This window comes from Megascapheus bottae, chromosome 10, assembly GCF_031878675.1.
Source record: "Megascapheus bottae isolate mThoBot1 chromosome 10, mThoBot2.hap1, whole genome shotgun sequence".
Taxonomy (NCBI): Eukaryota; Metazoa; Chordata; class Mammalia; order Rodentia; family Geomyidae; genus Megascapheus; species Megascapheus bottae.
Genome location: NC_143518.1, coordinates 47,475,100 through 47,498,253, shown reverse-complemented (window position 1 = coordinate 47,498,253; position 23,154 = coordinate 47,475,100). Strand labels below are relative to the sequence as shown.

At 38.6% G+C, this 23,154-nt stretch overlaps 1 protein-coding gene across 6 annotated transcripts in view; it reads right to left on the bottom strand.

Annotated features, from left to right (window-relative positions):
- Esrrg (estrogen related receptor gamma) overlaps nt 1–23,154 on the bottom strand; it is a 542,282-nt gene that overhangs the window by 146,768 nt on the left and 372,360 nt on the right. For all 6 annotated transcript variants that reach the window (XM_090341192.1, XM_090341191.1, XM_090341193.1 and 3 more), the window contains one exon: nt 15,204–15,619. In XM_090341192.1, the coding sequence (XP_090197318.1) occupies nt 15,204–15,606 (403 nt within the window). In that variant the 5' untranslated portion in view covers nt 15,607–15,619. The remainder of the gene's footprint in view (nt 1–15,203; nt 15,620–23,154) is intronic.

Here is a 23,154-nt window from a genome sequence, read left to right as displayed (position 1 = left end):
AATTTGTAATATCTCCTGGCATCTTTTCAGAAAGTCCTGAGCTATTATTACTTATTTCTGCATCTTTTGTACAATTAGTTTGCAGGCAATATCATTTTCTCACTTACTGCTTAATAGAATCTTGCAGCTAGCTGGCGGATAGAATCACAGGGTGTATGTAAAACTCCAGCCTGGAATGCCAGTGGATAATTTGTGTATTCTTTTCAGTCACTTAATGGACTTTTACAGTTTGGCAGGGAAAGGGCTGAGTGATGTAAATTAGCATGCCATTGCAAAATAAAAGTATATGTCAAATCTTTCCTCTCACTTCACATCACTACCACACAGTAAAGAGACCCATTTGGATTTATGGAGTCCCTCAGAGTTGCCTTCTTTCTCCTCTAGACAAACATCAGGATTGTAAAACCAATTTCCTCCAATCGCTTTAATTTTATTAACAGAACCAATGGCTTTGGATGAGTCATGAGGCAGTAAAAGTGGGACTTATCCAATTGCTCTTCAACATTACCAAACTTAAAAATCATGTGATCCACCTTGGCACACAATTACAGAGCATGGAAAGCATACATGCAGTAATTTGTAGCATTTTGTTTGTGAATGCCCTAAAAATAAAAAAAATCCACTCTTTATTATAAGTATTGAAAGTGATTCCATTTTTTTCAAGGAGATACAGCTTATTTTTCTTTCTTGTTTCGAATGCCCTTTTGCTTCAAGACACTCTTAGCTTGTTCCATATAAAACACAAAATAATATTTTTGCAAGTAGAATTAGATAACATGAGCTTATAATTATGTATCTATCATTTACAAATTTTCATGTTACATCAATGCATGTGTAGATTAACATTGTTGTCTTGTTTACTGAAGAATCTAACTTATGTAAGAATTCAAACTAAGGTCCATAGGAATGCTATGTCTGTGCCTCACAGACCTAGCAAGTGCTCTGCATTTGAGCTATACATCTGGCTCTTTTGCACTTTATTTTTTTTGTCAGTCATGGAGCTTGAACCCGGGACCTAAGTGCTGTCCCTGAGCCTCTTTGTGCGCAAGGCTAGTGATCTACCACTTGAGCCATAGTGCCAGTTCCAGTTTTTGAGTGGTTAATTGGAGATAAGAGTTTCATGGGCTGGCTTCAAACAATGATCCTCAGATGTCAGCCTCCAGAAGTTACAATTACAGGCATGAGCTGACAGTTGTGGCATCTTTTTCCCTTTATGAGAAATGGTCTTATACTAATTTTGCTGAGACTAGTCTCAAACAGAAAGGCTCAGCCTCCTATATCCAATTTACTGAGCAGCAGGGATTACACATGCATGTCATCATGCCAGTCCATCTTTATCACCCACTCTGGCATATGGTCTCTAAAAATATGAGGAACAAGTGAAAGGAAGAAAGGAGAGAGAAGGTAAGGGAAAAGAAAAATGTCAGACCTAGGTTCAAATTCCAACTTCGCTATTTTATTAACTGTATGGGATTGAACTATTGGGCCCTATTATTTTGAATTTGTTAAATTACAAAAGAGAAACTGTTCTGTCTGCTTTATGCACAAGTTATAGGAGATAAAGATATTAAAATCCCCTTTGAAGAAACAGTGACAATTGAAGGTTCAGTGGATTATTTTATCACTTGACTCGAGGATATAAATTTGGAAGCAGGAATATTGTAAAAAATGTCAGAGTTTATCTCCCATTTATTCAGCAAAATTAAAAATAAAAGAGGAGACAGTAACTTGACAGCATGATTGAGCAGAGGCAGCAAGGAAACTGATAGCAATTTCACCAATAATATAATCAATTGATATAATTGAGGTGTATAGGAATTAGACTTCAAAGAGATCCTAAATTCCAGTGGCAGTCTCTTCACTTAGTGTGGTCAACAGAGAGAGGAATATTTACTGACACAATGCCAACCAGGAACCTTTCTGACAATATATACTGCCACCCATCCCAGCGTCTGATAGCTACACCCTGACAGACTTAGTTATCAAAATAGCAAAAAATAAAACTGACAGCAATAAACACTGTAAATATGAGATACTTTTTGATGTGCCGTGCACTCCTGGGCTTCTACTCTGTGGATGGCATAGGGAAAGAGAACAGGTAGCACACCTAACACAACCTCATTGCTAACAAGTGCCAAAGGCAGGAGTTGAACCAGGGCAGCCTGCTTCCAGGGGCGGTGCTCTGGACTGCTACACTAGCTAACTCTCATCTTTTCAAAGTAATTTCTGAAGGTCACCAAGAATAGAAAGACAAAACGGCAATCCCATCTTCTGCAGGGTTCTTTGTGTATCTATTGTTATTGCGACTGTTGCTGGTAGGAAAGGAAATTTGGATTGCCTGACACAGGAGCTTGGGAACACCAGACTGAGGGTGGATCTTGGCATTGTCTTCTGCTGTGCTTGGGCTTATGAGGTGAGGGCAGCTGTGGGATAGGATAGGGTTGCTTTGGGAGAATGGAATCTCTCAACACCTCAAAAAGAAAATCCTTCAACTTGTCTCTGTATCATGATGGTGTGTGGAAGGTTTAATGCCACAGAAACCAAACAGAGCATGTCACCAAAGCAACAGGTGTTAGGCTGTACACAACATATTTAACCATCCTAAAATAATTCTATTGTTCAGGATAGGAAGGGGGGGGAAATAATCCCAAGTCAAGAGGGTATGATCCAAACTATTTTATAAAGGGGAAAAATGTAAAATAAGAATGCCACCATGACAAATGAATGTGATGGTGAATGACTGCAATCCTATCCATGAGGAGGCTAAGGCAGGAAGATTGTGAGTTCCAGGTCAGCCTGCACTCAATGAAAAATTCTGCTTAATTATTATGTGTATATGTGTGTGTGTAACAATCATTCATCTCATTGACAAGAAAAATGATGGTATATACAAATATCTCTGTGCCAAGATATGCAGAAATTAACAGGCCTGTGTTTTCATTTTTCTTTTGTCACATTTGTTTTGTATTTATTTATTTACCCATTTATTTATTTATTTATTTTTGCCATTCCTATGGAATGGCCTGGGCATTGTCCCTGAGCTTTCTCAAGGCCAGCACTCTACCATTTGAGCCACAGCACCACTTCCACCTTTTTCTGTGAATTTGGTACCAAGGAATCGAATCTAGGGCTTCATGCATGCTGGGCAAGCACTCTACCACTACACCACACTCCTGACCCTTGTATTGGTTTTGATTGTGTTTTATTTGCAGTGCTGCTAATGGAAGCCAAGACTTCACACATGCTAGGCAAAGGCTGGACCACGGAACTTCACCTATTTCAGTTTTCAAGCTCCTATAAAGCAAGACTGATGTCACTGGTGAAAGATGCCAGGCACTGGTGGTTCATTTCCATAATCCTAGCTACTCAAGTACATGACATGTAAGAATCAAGTTAGGTACCAGCTTAGTCAGAAAAGTCTACAAGATACTTGTCTCCAATTAACCAGAAAAAAGCCAAAAGCAGAGCTGTGACACACGTGGTAGAACATCAGACTTAAAGAGAAAAAGTCCAGCAAGAGGCCCTGAGTTCAAGCCCAGGTACTGGCTTACACATGAAACAGGTGCTAATAGCAATGAGTGCCAAAAATAGGCAAGATATTATATCAAAAGGGATCACAACCAAATGTGGTATGCTCAATAGCTAACGTTGTATCTTGGCAGCTGACAATTACTGAAAAATTCTACTTACTGCATTTTCCTTCTATGTTAAGTATGAAAAAAAGCAAGGAAATCTTTCCTAAGGCTGCCCTGAAGATCCTCTATTCTAAAAAGTGATCCATATGCCAAGAAATGTGCAAGAAAACAAGATGCTAGTGTCAGACTTCCTCCAAGATCGACTCCATGTATTCAACTATGTATGTCTACCAAAATTAAGCAACCCTAACCTGAAAATACAAAATGGAGGTACACCTTGCAAATTCCCCACATGACTTCAAGAACCAGGAGTCTTCAAGAATACTGAAGAATGTTTTGTGGCTGGGGGGAGGGAGAGTAGCACTAGAACTAATGCCAGAGGTCTTGGGTTTGGCCCACCACCCCAAAACAAAAACAAAAATTAAAAAAAAAAACATTTCTGTCCCCAAGCACTTTGGATAGGCAAGCAGACACGAGTAAACTTAAGATCTCTTCCATACAAATTATAGGAGATTATAGGAATGTAGCAGTAGGAACAATACAATGTATAGATTGTGAATGAACATGCTGAGTCAAGTCAGGCTCAAAGCATTTTCTGTGTAATTAAAATTTCTCCCTTTGTACATGAGATGGGTTGAGTACTACATGTTAACTGCTAAATCAGAGGTAGGTCACACACCATACATCAACCTGACTTCCAGCATCGTGGGGTGTGGTGGCGCACTAGTCCAACTTCTCAGGAGGATGTCCAGTGCCTACCAGACTAGGGACACTGCTGGAGGCTAAAATCACAGCTTGTTGTGCAGCTCGGTGGTAAAGCACTCCTCTAGTATGCTTATGCCCCTGCCCCTCGGTTCACCCCTGACATTACACAGCAAGCCAACCATTGGGAGAGAATTGCTCAAGAGCAGAAGTTAGGAAACGCTGGACAGAGAATCTCTTCTACTTTTAAGTTGCTTAGCCACCATGTGGAGGTTTGATATCTGAATTGAAAAATAGATTTTTTTGAAGAAGGGCAAGCAAACAAGGAGGATCATTATCAGAGGGAGGGTTAGAGTCTTGCTGGTAAGACTTAGATACCAGGATACCCTACAGTAGAAAAAGCACTCTCCCCTCAATTAGAGTTTGTGTTGCCCTACTCTGAAATAAAAATCTGAGCATCTAAGTAGTTGCTATAGTACAGGTTGACAACTGGTGCTCTCAGAGAAGAAGAGTACAGAGGGAAGTTCAAAGTGGGTCCAGTCACACATGCTTGTAATCCCGGATAATGCAGCTGTATACTGAGTGCCTAAACACTTAGGTAATCCTAGAGTTTGAGGCCAGACTGAACAAGACTCTATCTCAAAAATAAAATGCTAAAAGGAGGAGGAGGCGGGGGAGGAGGAGGAAGAGGAGGAGGGGGAGGAGATGACTATGATGATGACAACTAGAGACAGTAAGTTCAATTCTGTTTTAAGAAAGAAAATTATTTATGTTAGAAAATTTGCTATTTGGGGCCAGAGTTTGGTCTAGTAGTAGAGTGCTTGCCTAGCATGCAGGAAAACCAGGGTTCGATTCCTCGGTACCACATACATAGAAAAATGCCAGAAGTCGTTTTCAAGTGGTAGAGTTCTAGCCTTGAGAAAACCCAAGGACAGTGCTCAGGCCCTGAGACCAAGCCCAGGACTGGCAGAAAAAGAAAAAAAAAAAGACTGTCCATTTTTGGTCAAATGATTAGCAGGGTAGAGTCTCTGATTATTTCTTTTAATAACTTATAGGTTTCTTATCAGTTAAGTATAGACATTAAAAACCTTTGAAAATTACTACCATCTGAAGAAGAACAAATATAAGAAACCAGCGCAACGATGCATGACTATCCTCCTTTTTGGTAGGCAGAGGCAGAAAGAACAATTGAACCCTGGGAACTTGAGGAGACATTGCCTCAAGGAATAATAACTGCAAGCATAAATTGAGGAGCTATCACTTTAAGTATTGGTGAAATTTGAAACTATTCTCGCTAGAAAATAGAGTCTAAAGACTCTGGAGGAAAATAAGGATGTTCCAGAAACCAAACAGTACCTCTCTACACATTTCAGAGGTTAGAGGAAAAGACAGGTGCTCAAGGATGTGGCACTGCACTGCATTCCTTCCTTTGAAGATTCTGGTACTTATCTACGATCTTCCTCAAATGGAAGCTATGCAAATAGTGTGTGCAAAACTAGTTATGAGAATGTCATTCGGGGGACAGGCTTTGAGATTCACTGAGATGATACATAAACAATGCAAATTCTAAACTTTAATCAAGAAACCCCTCTACTAAATTTCCTTATCCTGATTCTTGTATTACTCAGAGACACCTTTAAAACAGTACATAAAAATTACTAATACTTCCTTTTGCTTATCAAAATAAAACTTTTATACCAAAGGATGCATCATTTTTTCTTTAAAAATGAAAATTCAAGTATTTTTCTTCCTTCTAATATTCACCTGATTAAAAATAGCAGGTGCCGGGGGCCTATAATTTTAAATTATTGATAAAGATGAGATCTGAGGATCTAGGTTTGAAGCTAGCCCAGGCAGAAGGTCTGTGAGGCTCTTATCTCCAATTAGCCCACAAAAAGCTGGAAAGCTGGAAGTGGAATTGTCACTCAACTAATAGAGCCTTATGTGAAAAAAACTAAGGGATAGCACCCATGCCTTGAGTTTTAGTCTCAGTACCTGAAGAAAGAAAAAAAGGTAAGACTATAGGTTTTGACTAAAGAGGTATAAGTAAAGATAATTTCAAAAGAACATGTATTTTTTAAATTTCTTGATTCTATAAAATAGGGTCTATGGAACTTATATGTATGTTAATATATTAGGAAATCTATTAAATTATGAAAATTTAAGTATTTTAAAAATGACTAAATGTTATATTTGTATTAATTATAAGTATTACAAATTGAAAAACTTACTACTATACCTTTTTATTGCAGCATGAACTCAGGACTTCAAGGTATCATTTAGCTTTTTCACTCAAAGCTGGTCCTCTACAGATCCATAGCTGGCTTAGCCATGCTCTTTTTCTTTTCTTTTCTCTGGGTGGAGGTGGTTATGGGGCTTTAATTCAGGGGTTGGGTGCTATCCCTGAGCTCTTTTACTCAAGGCTAGCATTCTACCCCTACAAGCTACAGCTCCATTCTCAGTTTTCTGCTGGTTAATTGGAGATAAGAGTCTTGGGGCTGGATGTTTCTACCCTGGCAGACTTTGAACTGCTCTCCTCAGATCTCAGCCACCTGAGTAGCTAGGATTACAGGTGTGAGCCACTATTGCCTGGCCATTTCTAGCTTTTTTATGGTTTATCTGCCTGAGGTATCTAGGACTTTTTATTCTCTCTCTCTCTCTCTCTCTCTCTCTCTCTCTCTCTCTCTCTCTCTCTCTCTCTCTCTCTCTCTCTCTCTCTCTCTCTCTCCTCCCCTCCCCTCCCCTCCCCTCCCCTCCCCCTCTCTCTCTCTCTCTCTCTCTCTCTCTCTCTCTCTCTCTCTCTCTCTCTCTCTCTCTCTCTCTCTCTCTCTCTCTCTCTCTCTCTCTCTCACCTTTATTTGTTTGTATGGCATGGAAGCCAGCAAGAGAAACATGCTATCCCCATCCAGCTACATTCTCTCATCCTCAAGAATGCCTTTTAAAAAATACAAGATAGAGAAAATGCAATATTGCTAGAGTGATATAAAATACATATTATCACTCTTTCCCACTTCTCAAATGTATCATAACTGTGAATTAAAAGAATAGTAGGAAACAGGATCAAACGTTTTACAAATAAATTGCTAGGAAAGCACTGACTATTTGGCCGGGAGATTGGCCTAGTGGTTAAAGTGTTTGCCTAGCATGCACGAAGACCTGGGTTCGATTCCTCGGTACCACATACATAGAAAAAAGCCGGAAGTGGTGCTGAGGCTCAAGAAAGTCCAAGGACAGTACTTAGGCCCTGAGCTCAAGCCCAGGACTGGCCAAAAAAAATAAAAAAATAAATTGCTAGGAAAGTTAATTTTGTTTGCCTAATTTTGCAGTAAATTAGAGTAGGGCATTTAATATGGTCTTGAAAGTCTCAGTGCAAATTCTTTTTTTCCCCTGAATGTCTCTGCCTTATACCCCTCATATGAGATGAGTTTTTAATCCAACTGGAAAATATGTCCTACACAGTTTAGAATGATGAGTTGATTTGAAGCAACTTTCAGAACATAATAATGTTACACTGTTTAAATTTTAAAAGTAAATAGCATTTGAGATTCTAGTGTCACCAGTTAACTTGCTAACATCTGAAAGATAAGAATGTGATGAAGAGCATTACATTTTCTTACTTTTTTCTTTTATTTTTTTACCAGATCGAAATTCAACCATATAGCTAGCTATGGTGATAAATACTGTAAATTCCAGTAGTAAGAGAGGAAGAGGCAGGAGCTAATATCCCATCTCAAAGGAAAATAACTATAAAGAAAAACAATGTTGGGCATGCATCTCAATCTCTAAAATTTACCATTGATTTTACATGATCTAAAAATCTAACTTTTAACTAGCAGTCACTAGTTATGTTGTTAATTTACATTGATTCTATACTATGCTTAGTCTCTCTCTCTTCTCTCTTTCTCTTTCTCTCTCTCTCTCTCTCTCTCTCTCTCTCTCACACACACACACACACACACACACACATCTATGTACACACTTATCTATGTAATCATGTTCGTAATTTTATATTTCCAAAGGTTTAATATAAAGAGTGAAGAAAAGACTAGAAAAAAAAACAATAGAATAAAAACTTTATCATTGTGAACTTGCTTTTAGTTTAAATAAATGAGATATATGTAAATTTGTCCAGGAAATTTCCTCCAGTAAAAATCTTGTGAATCAATGATACCTACACAGAAGATAAAAGGGGATTTGTGTCTAGACCCTAAACTCAGAGTGGTGTCAGATTTTTACAAAGCTTAAAAAAATAAAGCATCAAATATGACAAAAAGGATTGCAGCCAATAGATCCTAAGATATTTAGATCCTAATATCCTAAGAAATTTAAATTCTAATTTACCATTTAGTCTGTCATTTTAAAACATCTGCTGATGAGCAATTATTTAACAACCTAAGAAGTGTGACAACTTAGGCCTATTCCTAAAAGTCAGAGGCAACCATTGAAAAGGAATTGCTATTCATTTATCACAAGAAATAGTTCTTCAAAGTCAAAACTGAAAGAAATGAAATTGTAAGTTATTCTGTTTTAGAAGACCCATTCACATGATATATCTTCTCTACTAGCAGAAGGTCTTCACTTCTTTTATTATTAAACAGTGGATCTACCAAGTAAAATAGCAGAAGTAGAATAATACTTGCTATTAGTAACTTAGCTACAATAAACACACTTTAGAAAAAAGGAATGCAATTTACATAATTAATACAGTCTTAAAAATCAGACAATTATCATGAAATATGAGGAAAAGTAGAAAAGTCAATTAAACTTTCAATAAAAGCCAGTCTGATTTGAAGCAAAGGAATTGGAGACAACATTTCTTTTAAAAATATTACTTCTCCATTTATCACTGCATCCACAGCTTATAAAAAGCCATTGAGATTCATATCAAGTTAGTTTAGACATTTCCACATTATTTTGCATTTTAATTTTAGAATATACTGTTTTAACACTGACATTTACTATAAACTGGGAAAACCATTTTGTCTAAACATTAAGTAGAAAATACTTTTAATGATTTTTCCTTTGGAATCTTCATCTGATATACAGATGTTTGCATTTGTGAGATATTATTTTCTCCATATTTGCAAAATAGTCTAAGACTAAAGTATACAAATAGCCAGGCACTGATGGCTTACACCTGTAATCTGAGCTTCTCAAGAGGCTGAGACCCAAGGATTGCAGTTTGAATCCAGCTACTAAACAAAGGAAGGCCAGACCAGAAAAGTCCCTTATTCTTATCTCCAATGTAACTACTAGTGGCTCAAAGTGGTAGCCTTGAACAAAAGAGCTCAGGGACAGGACCCAGGCCCAGGGATCAGGCCTCAGAACTCCCCCAAAAAGAAAAAATACATATAAATAAAATAAAATACACAAAGAAAAGTGTTCCATCGATATCACATTCTTCAGGGCCCAACTACCTACTGCCCTAAAGCCAAGCAATTGAGTATAGAAACCTTATCCCAGAGCTCTGCCCCTAATTGCTTGAGCACAGAGCTGCCAGAGAAGTGGCTCAACTTTAATGCCTCATGGTAAAGATAGGATTTAGGCTTTTACTAATGTCATCACCATCTAGACAAGAAAAGTCCTCTGCCAAAAGGCCGTGGGCATTACAAGGTATCTGTAGTACAAAGAGCTCATTCAAGGTGACAAACTATAGATCTTAAGTATCTGCTGCTCTGGGTTTGATCTACAGCAGAAACAAAACCAACCAATGAACCAAACAAACAAACGAAGTATTATTTTGATTAAAAAAAAAAACCACCACCACCACAAAAATACCGAAAAACAACAATCATGAATTTCATTTTTTATATTTCTTGAAGTTATTAATTGACTTTATTTTTTAATTCTAGAATTGAGCAACACTCCATTCCAGAAAATAGAACAAGCATTTCCTTGCCCAAACTTTCAAAATGTAGTAATTATTACACATTTAATAGCCAATCCTTCAAATGCACAGTAGGAAATAATGATTCTTAAGATGCTCATAAACATGCCTTTGGCAGCATCTGTCCCTTTATCCAAGGCAAGGAGACCAGAACCAGGCCTTGGCAAGGCACTCACACTTACATAATACCCTGGCCATTAAGACTGGAAGACAGTAGAAGGACTGGTTCTCAAGGGGAGTTATATAATCTCTTCTCATTCCCTGGAGAGTTTTAAGGGAAGGGCCAGAAGAGAAAGACTACTATCTGTCAAGGGTTATTTGGCTGTAACGCTTCCGGCGGTCATAGCATCCTTCATATGGCCCCTTCTATGTAGGAAAAAGTCTGGAACAGTACAATATGTTCAGCCTACTTAGGGCATCTTGAGAGTTCAATTGCTCTCACTATTTTGGCCACAAAAAGGAGGGGCTGTTCCAATCTTCCTTACAATCACCGCCCTAATCATTACATTATACTTTCACAATTTAATCCCTTTATCTGCCTCACTGCCTTTTGGGAGCTAAGTAAGCACCACAGTGTGAGGGCCTGATGATATAGCTAGCAGGGTACCTTTACCAACTATTGCCCAGCTGCCAGCTACAAACACAGCCAGGTGGGCAAGTCCAGAGTGCTAATCTGGACAGTGATATCTCTTTCACCTGCTCAAAATCCTTGAAACTTGCTGTCTTTCCAATGTAGAGAGAAAACAAGCATTGCCTATAATTGCCAGAAAGCATCCTGTGTTTTCTTCTGTTCTGGTTTAGATGGCTATTTGGCATTCTAAAGAATAATCATACACAGAACTCCAATTTTTCTATTCCAGGTACCATGCAGTATATAACTATGGCATACCTGTTACTAAGTAATACAATTTAAAAGAAAAATTGTCAGAAACTATACTTTCACAAAATCGCTCTTTCTCCACAGAATGTTCTGAATATGAAGAGCTTAATCATATCCCCCCCACCCCGTCTCTCTCTCAAAATTTGTTAATCTGTCACGGGAATTTACTTTCATTCACAATCTTCAGGAACACACAGCTTTGATAAAGTGTTGAGAAGACAAAACCCCAGCTGCAACAAAACTACCTGGCTTGCAGGACTCTGAAAATATGTATGAAGTAAAAGAAAAAAGTTTTTTTTACCCTGAGAACCTCTTACTCCATATTAGCTTAGGTAGCAATTGTTAATGTAACCCCAGAATATTTGCTTATCTTCATGCAGTTAGATTCAGAGCTGAGTAGGATGACTTAATAAATATCATGAATGGTTAAAATTTTATACATATGTGCCCACTAAGTTGATAACCCTTTGAATAATAGCAACTAAAATGTGACCAGAAAGTTGAGAGGGTGTGCTTTAATATTCAATTTTGAAATATTCATAAATAAGCAGAAGTTTCTCCAAATAGGAATCTATAGATCACCACTGCTTCTTTAGATTACATTTTACATGTATTTTGGGAAGTACTAGGTATCAAACCAGTTATGAATGATAAACACATAATCTATCGCTGAGGGTTAAACTTATCGTCTTGCACTCTCACTAGCTTTTTTTTCTTCTGACTGACACTCTATCATTGGAGTCACACTGTAAATACAATTTTTGCTCATTCATTGGAGATAGAGCTCAAAGGGCTACACTGCATGGGCTGGCTTCAAACCAAGATCCTTCAGGCCCCAGCCTCTTGAATAATTAGGGTTATAGGCAAAAGCCACCATAGCCTGATTCCTCCACATGTTATTATCTCTTATTTTATGCTTAAATAATGAAAGAAGTAGGTATTAGTGATTTCCATTATAAAGCAGTTAAGAAAATAATTTTCTGTGAATAAAGTATTTTTCCTAAAGAAACATTCATAAAATATACCAATGGTGAACCAAGAAATATGAAAATACAGCTGGTTAAAATATGGCGATATGGCTGATTAAAATGTGAAGATACAGCTTGGGAGAGACTTCGTCTACACTAACTCGACTTTAGATTCCTCAGTTCAAGCTACACAAGGTTATGAAGTATTCCTTCTATATTATGTAAGAATTAGACATGCATTTGACATATGTGTGTGTGTATTATATACACATGATTAGTTGAAGGTTTTTCCTTTTTCAGTTCTGGGGATTGAAACCAGGCTTTCAGGCATGCTAAACGTGCACTATAGCACGGAACTATAATCCAGGCTCCAAATAGTGCTATAAGTAAACTCTTTGCTCTTTTTCTCAGTCATACATCCATGTAGCTGTATGATAAACAGAGGAGCGAGGTTAAAGTTCAGCACTGGAGCACATGCTCAGCAATCCCAAAAGCTCTATTTGCCATCTCCAATTCCAAAAACTAAACAAAACCAAAACCAAAGTGGGAGATGGTGCAATTTTTGTCACAAAGAACAGTCTTACAGTCTCCCTGATCTTCCAGAGCAGCTAGTCAAGAAGAATTGCACTGCCTGGCACTCTTAAAAGAGAAGGGCAAGAAACTACTCTTACATGCATATAAGGGGTTTGGAACCATCTTTTGCTAAAATATTTGAAAGTATTAGAGCTTAACACTACCTATTTTGTACTTTTAAAAATGTCATGGCTATGGCCGGGAGTGTGGCCTAGTGGTAGAGTGCTTGCCTAGCGTGCACAAAGCCCTGGATTCCATTCCTTGATACCACATACACAGAAAAAAGCCAGAAGTGGTGTTGTGGCTCAAGTGGCAAAGCACTAGCCTTCAGCAAAAAGTGTCCAAGGACAGTGCCCAGGCCCTGAGTTCAAGCCCCAGGATTGGCAAAAAAAAAAAAAAAGAAAGAAAAGGCATGGCTACCCAGGCACCAGTGGCTCATGGTTGTAATCCTAGCTACTTAAAAGGCTGACATCTGAGGACTGCAGTTCAAAGCCAGTCCAGGCACTAAAGTTCATGAAACTCTTGTCTCCAATTAACCACTAGAAAACTGGAAGTGGCACTGTGGGTCAAGTTGTAGAGTGCTACCCTTGAGCTGAAGAGCTCAGGGACAATACCCAAGCCAGGAGTTCAAGTCCAGGAACTACAAAAAAAATTCATGCCCATAGCTGATAACCTTAATGCCTGTAACTTTAACTTAGGACATTAACCATCCAGCAGGAAAGTCCATGAGACATTCATCTCCCATTGACTATCAAAGAGCTAGAAATAGACCTGTAACTCAAAGTGGTAGGTAGAGCACTAGATTTGAGCACAAAAGCTCAGGAACAGTACCTGGGCTTTGAGTTCAAGCTCTAGGACCACTGCAAAGAAAAATCAAAGAATCATAAAGAAGCAAGAGAAGGGGGTGAAGGAGGAAAAAGTGATGGAAGAGGAGGAGAGGAAGAAGAGGAAGAGAAAGAAGAGGAGGAAGGGGAAGAAGAAAAAGAAGAAGGAGGAGGAGGAGGAGGAGGAGGAGAAGGAGGAAGAAGGAGGAGGAGGAGGAGGAGGAGGAGGAGGAGAGGAGAAGGAGGAGGAAGAAGAAGGAGGAGGAGGATGTGGATATGTAGATATATAGAGCTGGGCATTGGTTAGTCATGCCACTAGTTTCATCCTATCTCTAATACTGACATGCCATGCAATCCCAGTTACTCAGGAAACTGAGATCTGAGGATTGTGTTTTAAAGTTAGGCCAGATCTTTCTCCAGTTAACCATCAAAAATTCAAAACTAGATGCATGGTTCAAATGATCAAATGCCAGGCTAGAATGAAAAGTCCTGAGTGCGAAACCTAAAAAAGTGAAGGGAGGGGGGAGAAAGTAAGTAAGGAAGGAAGGAAGGGAGGGAGGGAGGGAGGGAGGGAGGGAGGGAGGGAGGGAGGGAGGGAAAGGAAGGACCAAAAAGAAATACGTGAAAAGAGAAGAGAAGATATTTTGGAGAGCTAGCAGTGGTAGGCTGCATATATACCAGCATAAGCAAGACCCCTGGTTTAATCACTAGCACCAAAAAAGTAACTATATAAATTTAACATATATATAATAAAGTATGAGCAGAATTCATTGGTGTGCTGTGGCTGCTCAATAAATGATTTCTCTTTCCTTCCCCCATATTTTTATCACAAGAGACTAAAAAAAATGAAATCTAATTTTCTGTCAGAATATATATACATCTTTAAAAGTGAATTGAGTTCTATATTTGTAGATGAATCCTATAAAGGCACACATAGAAAGTGCAATCATGTTTTTTTTGACATTTAGTGGGGGAAATAATGTTTATCTAACTCTGAAGACTTCACAAATTTGGGCCTCAAATCACATACAAATTTAGAGGCATATATTATAACTTAATGAAATTTTATTGGTATTATTTATAGAGTTTTTATATGAAGTCATTTAAAAATGAGGAAAGTCTATGCAAAGTTCAGGGAAAATGGAGGCTGAGGAATCTCAAACCATTTAATTGGTTCAGAGCAACAGTCCTCAAAGTGTAACCCTTGACTCAGCAGAATCAGCATCGCTTTAGAATTGCTGAGAGCTATACATTCTTAGGCCCCTATCCTAAATCTAAGGATTCAGAAACTCCAGGGACAGGATCCAGGAATCTGCATTTAAACAACACTGCCAAGTGACTTTAATACATGCTCCAATTTGAAAACCAGTGGTCTAAAATATTTCCTATTTTCATTCACCTATAAGATGAACCAATGGGTTAAAAAGTACTAATTAATCTAACGTGGAAATGTATATTTGCTCAGTTGCCACATAGACTCTCATTGTTACATTCTTTTAAACTCCACTCAACCCTTCGTATCATTGCATCATCATAAGATCTTAATATTGGAAGTAGAATTAATGGATACGGCATATTAGGGAGACTTTATTCTATAAATCCTCCACTATCAATTTTAATCTCTACTCAAGATAAAAGTTATACTGAAAAATAATTGGATAAGAATAAGAACTAGGGTGAAGCAAATACACTGTATGAGATTTTGTGATATTTATTCTCAGGTCCAGCACTCACCTTGAATTGTCCTCTTGAAGAATGCCTTGCAAGCTTCACAGGATGCAACCCCATAGTGGTACCCAGAGGCGATGTCACCACACACTAAGCACAGTCTCTTGGGCATGGAGTTAAGCATGTATTCACACTTGGTCTGGGGGTCTTCAACTATGGTGCTAGAGCAGTCATCATACAGTTTCCTGACAGGCCCATTACCTCCCAGGATAGGAGCAGAAGGGTAGAGAGGTGGTGAGTCCAGTCCGTTCTGATGACCATTCATGGTTGAACTGTAGCTCCCACTGGCGTCTGAAGAGCCACCAGGACTGTGGTGGTTGACGCTGTCCGTCAGGGAGGCTGGGCTGGAGGGTTCCGTCTTGATGAAGGACGAACAGCTGGAATCAATGTGTCGATCTTTGTTTGACATTCTGCAGAGAAGCCTGAGATGGACAGAGAGAGAGAGAGAGAAAGAGAGAAGAGAGCGTCAAAGAGAGAGACCAACAGAAGTAGACAAATTAAAAAAAAATAGAAAAGGTAAAGCGAAAAGATGGAAGGAAGAAAACAAAAATAAGAATTTGTTTGTTAAAGACATTAGTCTTTGCCAAGGCTTCCTTCGTAAGGGTGAGATACTGCACATCATTCATTGTCCAGGCAATATCTCTTGTTCTACAAGAAGGTGATCGGGATAAGGGCATGCCAGGGTTATGTGAAAGCATAAAGACAAACTATCAAGAAAAGCTCTAGAGGGTCCCATTGCTTTTGTTTTACCTTTTCTCATGGAGTATAACTATCAATATCTAAATCTAGATTCTAAATTTATCAATAGAAGAGATGGTGATTGGCAAAGCCCATGTCATTTCTAAAAATTTCATTTATCCTCACTCCACCTCTCTTTCCACTTTCTCATGCTGTATGCATTTTTATTATGAGCAGAACCAAACTTTTATTTCAAGATTGAACAGATGATGCTCAGCTCTGTAATTACTATTTGTCAGCATGCTTCCATAGCATAACTGTGTCTTTTATTGATCTAACTGAAGCACATCGGGAATATATCCTCAATCATGTCGTTTCTTTATTTAAATCGCCCCATTTCCTAGCCATTTCACAATATATAAAAACATCAAATATAAAACTCCAGTTGGTACTTATGGATTACTTCCTCAGGCCCTAAAGCTTTGTGAATGGATCACTAGCACTGATCAATATATTTGTGCAAAGGTGTGAGTGTGTGAGTACGTGTGTGTGCAAATTTACCTGTGATCTGCCATTATTTAAGAGATGAATCTTTAAAAGCCATCCAAGCCTTCAGTAAGTCATAAATCTCACACATCATATTCAGTAGTGCAGAAATGTAGCAAACTTTGTCGTGATGGTCCCTTCCCTCCCCTCTTTCCCTTCTCTCGCTTTCCCTTTTGTCTTTTAACATCGGATCCCTCGGAGATGAAGTATCTCAGGTGACATAATATTCCTCATATCTAGAAGAAACACATTGCTTCTCATTCTTTGTTGGATCCACAAGCCATTGAATTTCTCAAAAAGTAATTAGATGCAAAGATAGAATTGGTGTATCATCCTAGCCATAAAGCAAAGCCACTTTCCACAAACCCTCTAAGAACCTTCTAAGAGCCCAGGAAAGAAGGAAGAAGTGATAACAGAGAGAGAGACTTAGATGATTGCTTCCCAGTGGAAGGTTGATTTAAAGGAAACCCACTGTGTAATGGTTATTCATTGGAATTTTGGGGCTCTTCTCCCACTCTTAAGTTGAGTGATGTTTTACCATTGCGAAGACCTCAGGCTTTCTTCCAGACCACTTTTGCCCCATTGTTCTATACCAAGACAACACAAAGGAACTTCTTATCAGGAATTTCTGCCCGCCTAAGCCAAACATGAAGGCAAACACTGTGGAAACTGAGCTCCACTTCCTGAAGTCTCGCAGTATTATTAGAGTGTGCCAAAAAGAGGAAGGAGAAAAAAAAACACCAGGAAATGATTTCCCTGTGGCCACCTCTTTGGGTTTGGCCTGTACTCAAAGAGCTAGCAAAAGAAAAAGTCTTCTCCTCAACCAGCCCGAACTATAGCATCCTCTTTCCTCCTTGACGACCGCCCCCCCCCCCCCAGCATCTCCTGCCTTGTACCCGTCACTGCTAATGAGTGTTGTAATTAATAGATCGCTCTCCTTGTCTCCCTGCTTGCACTCAGGGCTAAGCACTTTCCTCAAGTCAACGTTTGAAAGAAATCGGATCGGCACTGACTTACAGCAGCCCTGTGAATTCCTTTTAATTTAGAGCTCTTATACCACCACTTCACTTATTACCTTATAATTACCGGACTGCTCACACATACATTATGATCTTAGGCTAGAGTTAGAAGTTATTAGGCTACTAAACCATGGCTGTTCCCCTTTCCTCTCCCTGGCACTGAATTTCTCACAGCGATGACAATTAACTCTTTCACCATCTGTCTGCAAGGTTACTTTTTCATTTTTCTTCTTCATTCTTTTCCTTTCTCCTCCCCTACCCCTGTGCCCCAGAGGAGAGTTGCCTTGCTCCCCTGGATCACAAAACATACACAGTTTTCTCTGGGTTCCTCTCTGTCCCCCCTCACCAGCCCTTCATTTCCTGCCACCTCTAGATTCACTTACTTTCTTTACTTCCTTAATTTTCATCCCCTCCCACCCAAGCTTTTTCTCGTGGATTTCTAATATTTGCAGAATCTCCATTTAAGAGAAAAAAAAGCCAGAAATTACCCTCTCATTTATGTAACAGTTATTTGCTAAATATCTCCAAATGCATGTGACAAAGGCATGTTATTCAAGTCTCTGAAAATGAGGAACTCTTCTATCAGCTGTGTCATCCAAAATGTCAGTCTATTTGCTCTGCGATAACCTGGATGCGAACGAGAACCTTTTGGACAACAGTTTCCACAGAAGTGCTGGCAACCCTGGAAATATCTTCTCATTGAGATCTGTCCACTTCACCATAAATGAATGAAGTAAGCTAGAGTTGTTCGCAGGTTGTAAGTGCTTCTTTTCTCACCATGAACTACCTTCTTAATGACACTTTTTGCCCGGAGTAAATACTAGCAAGGCTTCTATTTATCAAGTGATTCTTACGTGCCAGGTATCAAACTTCATTCTCCACATGGTTACGATCCATGATGTAATCTTTAAGGGAATTAAGTCTCACGTGACATGAAACTTAAAGGCAAGACAGCTAAAGAATTAGAAGAGATGGGATGTGAATTCAGTTCACACTCCGAGTTCTACTCCAGAGTAGAAATGGCTCAAAGCCAAGACAGATCCAAATGGTACTCATTGATTTAAACAAAAACTAAAATAATAATAAGCTGAGCAAACAGGAGTAGAGATATTTTTGCAAAATTTATTCACACAAATTGACTTGTCATTTCTTGGCAGTTCCCTCACTATGCACCCAGTAAGAAAGGACCAACAACCCTGTCCTGGTAAGTTACCTCCCCATAGTTCCTGGTGACACCTAAACAGAATCTCTGAAAGCACACAGTTGTCTCCTAATTACTACTTAGCTCACTCTACTGAGCACTTCCTAGACACCATGACATTAGAACCTAAAACTACAGCTAGCCTTAATTCTCTTGCGCTCTGTCTCTGAAATTCTACAGCTCTATTATTCAAGCCTGAAATATTCACAACTATCTATAAATTCAATTGTCAGCTGGTGGGTTTTTATTCTAGACTTCACTTCAATCTAAAATTAGAGGCACTAAAATTCACATTAACTCTAAGAGGAATGCAGTGAATAAGACTTTATTTCAAAAGAACACTTTTTTGTCAGAAAGAGCCATTTTCAAGATGATGGCTTTATCTGTAGCTGAAGAGAATAAGCCCAATTTCACATTGTGCTGTTAATGCAGAAATTTTAGGTCACATTGGATTAATAAAAGTCTAAATTTGGTTAAGAAAGAAATGAATAAAAATAACTTGTGTTGAAATGTGTGGGAAATATTTATATAAACGCTCAATCCAGGTGACTTTTATTTTCTTATTTTAAAAGGCTGATGAAAAGGGTAAAACAAAACAAGCTGTTTTCTAGAAATTTGTGAATATACAGAATACCCTAAGAATAAGTTGAAGGAAACACAGATGATCAAAAGCATCATTTCGAAAGGTAGGGGGAGATGGGGCTTAGTAGGAGACAACCTATCCACAACCCTGGGTTTAAATTTTATCACTGGAAACATTTTTTAATAATTCAAAAACCTCATTTTAATGTAAGAAACTAAATTTTATGAATGTAACAGCCTCCTTAAAATTTCAGTGTTTTAAGAACTATTTTTAATGCAGTTTAATAAGACATATTCTCAAACAATCCTAAGTATCTTGTTCAACTTAAAAATGTGTTTCCTCAGCCAGAAGCTGGTGTCTCAGGCCTGTAATGTTGGCTATTCAGGAGCTTGAGATTCAAAGCCAGCCTGGACAGGAAATTCCATGGGACTTCTATCTCCAATTAACCAGCAAAAAGCATACATGTTAGAGGGCTTGCCTTGAAAAAAAAAAAAAAAAGCAAAAATAAAGCTGAAGGACAGCACCTACATCCCAGTACTAGCACTAAAAATGAGCACAAAAACAAACAAAATGTGTTTTCTAGCCTTGCCTAAGGGTTTGTAAGGGCAAAATTTATCTTTGGTGCTAGATATGAACAATCAAGTAAAACTTCCTAGGGGATGGACATTTTTAAGGTACAATTCTTGAGATTTAAATGAGAAATAAGAGAAAGAATAAGAATCAATTAACTTGCTGCTATAAGGGAAAACAAGATCATCAGGAACCTGACATTCAATTTATATTATAATTATCATCAAGTTAATTATTGTTAATGATTCTACTTAGATCCAGGTTAATATGTGAACATGAGTGAACTGGTGTGAGTTAGAATTTCCACACACATGTGTAAATGTCCAGTGTGTACATTTCAAAGGCAAAATTTAAAAGTAGCCAATACTTAAGTTGGGCACCGGTGGCTCCTGGCTATAATCTTAGCCACTCAAGATCTGTGGTTCGAGGCTCAAAAGAAGCCTTGACAGGCAAGTCCATGAGATTCTTATTTCTAGTTAACCAACATGAACAAAAAGCAACAACACTGGAAGTGGGGCCATGGTTCAAATGCTGAAAAGCTAGCCTGAAGCAAAAAAATAAAAAAATAAAAACTCAGGCCAAGCCCAAGCCTTGAGTTCAAGCCTCAGGATGGACACAACCACACAAAACTAGCCAAGATTTTGATTTGTTAAATGCCAATATAAAAATAATGTTGCAGGGGCGGGAAATGTAGTCCTGCCTGGGCTACGTATTGAAACTGTCTCAAAGAAAGAAAAGTGAAACAATTCTTCTAAATATATACAGTCTCATTATATATTCTTGAGTGTTTAGATCCACTGAAACTTCTCTTATACTTACATCAATAGCCTATACAGGCTAAATTAATATCAACTCAAGAAGTCATTACTTTTTTGTTTGCTTTTGTCATCTTGATGGTCTTGTAAAGGTGACTATTATCAGAAATGCCAAATGTTTTGCAAATGTTTTTTCAATGTGTCTTGTAGAAAAGACCTGGAAGCCAACAAAATTGCATGGTTGCAAATTCAGCTCCTCTCACTGTAGGTAAGGGTTGGAAAAATAGATCATAAACTCTACCACCAATCCTGTGCTTGATTATCTACTTAAATAAAACAAAATAGAAAGCATAAAGCTTTTAGTAGCCTATAGTTCTTTCTCTGTCTTTTGCTTTCCTTTCCTGTAAATGCTTTCAGAGGAAAACCCTCGGGATTAAAGCTCCAGCTCCCCATGTTCAGGCTTCAGAGCCTGTACCCCCCAGGTAGCAACCATGGCAGCCTGAGTTACAACTTCCAGCTTCTACTTTACAATGAGCTTCCCCCCTCCCTTCAATTAATTGCACTCTAGTAAAGTGGCAAAATGTGAATCACTTAGTAGCAAAATGGGCACCAGCTGCTATTGTCAGAGAATGGTGATGCCTAAGAAAGGGAAAGCAACCGAATGAAGTGTCATGTCAGAAATCAACGGTGCAACGTGTGATTTGAGAAAACATGACTACTTTACAGAGACAGGGTGTCATTACGGCATCACAGTAATACGATGCTTTGACAACTGCTGGGTGTAACATATCATCATTGCATTAAGGTACACTGGCTTAGTTGGGGAAGGAAGAGAAAGGATTTTTTTTTTAATGAGAAATATCTTAAGGTCTGCCTGGTTAACCCAATAGAAGGAGATTATTAATGGTGAAGGAAGAATTTCATATCTTGACCCATATCTCTGAAAGATAAAAGCACATAACACATATATGCACATGTACACATTTATGTATACTTTAAGGCCATCTTGGAAAACATTGGAGTCTATCTATTAGAACAGAACATATTTCTCTATAATAGGATCATGCTTATTCAGTGTTGCTACATTGTGTATGTCGGAGGGGGGGTATGTTTGCATGTGTACCTATAATGGTGCCTGAGCACTGTCCCTTAGCATTTTTGCTCAAGGCTGGCATACTACCACTTGAGCGACACCTCCACCTCCAACTTTTGGTGGTTAACTAGAGATAAAGGTCTCATTAACGTTCCTGCCCTGGCTAGCTTCAAACTTCAATCCTTAGATCTCAAGCCTTCTGAGTAGCTAATAGTACAGGTAGGGAGCCACCAGCACCCAACTCAGTGCTGTTCCTTTTCTTGAGCAAAAACCATTTACACATTTATTGCAAAAGACTCTTTGCAACTTGTTCGGATTAAACGGCTCTCCTGATTTAAATACTGAATCCCATGTGCTAGTGACCCCTAAATCCCAGTTAATCCAGGAAAGTTGGCCTCCCACTTGGATATTCAGCATATCCAAAGAATCCTGTGTGACCCTTTCTGTTATCCTATACACTCCAGAGGAAGCAGAAGTGAGGACACATTTACACACAAGGCAGTGCCTTAGTTGCCAACAAGAGATGTGGCTATGAACTGTGGAGACAAGAGGATAGCCCTGTAAGAAAATGAATTGAATTTGAGCTCTTTTCCCAGCTAAAAGGTCTCCTAATTCTTTAAGGCATTGTTCCTGTAAGAACACACACACACACACACACACACACACACACACACACACACACACACACACACAAACACTGAGGAAAAAAAAAGAAAACTATAACCAGAAGGGACTGCTTAACTACTTTCACCTCCTGTCTGGATAGGCATTTCAAGGAAAGTGCTCCATGAGGTAGAATTTACACCTCATGACTAAATCCTTATTAGGAAATACTTCCTTTTGATTCCTTATCTCTTTCCAGGGCCCTACAGTTCAATGATCCTGTCTTCTTCAACTTGATTCTGACTTCAGGTTTACCAACTACTCTGATTTAAGCACTAACTTCTCATGTGCTTGCTGGTGACCTCTAAATTTCTGTTCATCCAGGATGAGTTAGTCTCCCAACTGGACATTATGAATGCCCAGAGAATCCTGCTGTCGTACTTACAACAAAAAACGTTTGGAGTCTATTGGTTCACAGCAATGAAGCCCCCCACCCAAAAATGACTAGAATGATGTGCTAAGGAGAATATCAACTGTAATAAGGTCTGGGGTGGGGTGAATATGTGTCTGTTAGGCTGTATAGTCAGAAACATCATTATCCCTTTTTCTATATACCACTGATCACCTTGGAGGTTATCTGTACAATTTTAGATGTTGAAAGACACAATGGCTTCCATTTCTATTGCTAGGTGATGTTTTTAAGCTTCCTGGTTGATAAACTTTATTAATGGGAAAAGAAACCAGTCCTGTGATATCACAAGGTGTTGTGTATTGTGATTGTTGACAGTTTCTGTATATAATGATTTGATCTGATACAGAGGTGCTTAGTAAAGTCATTTATCCTCAGCTTATTCTCCTGGCCCTGTCTCAATGTAAGGGTGAGCATCTCTTGTTTATGGCTCTAAATAC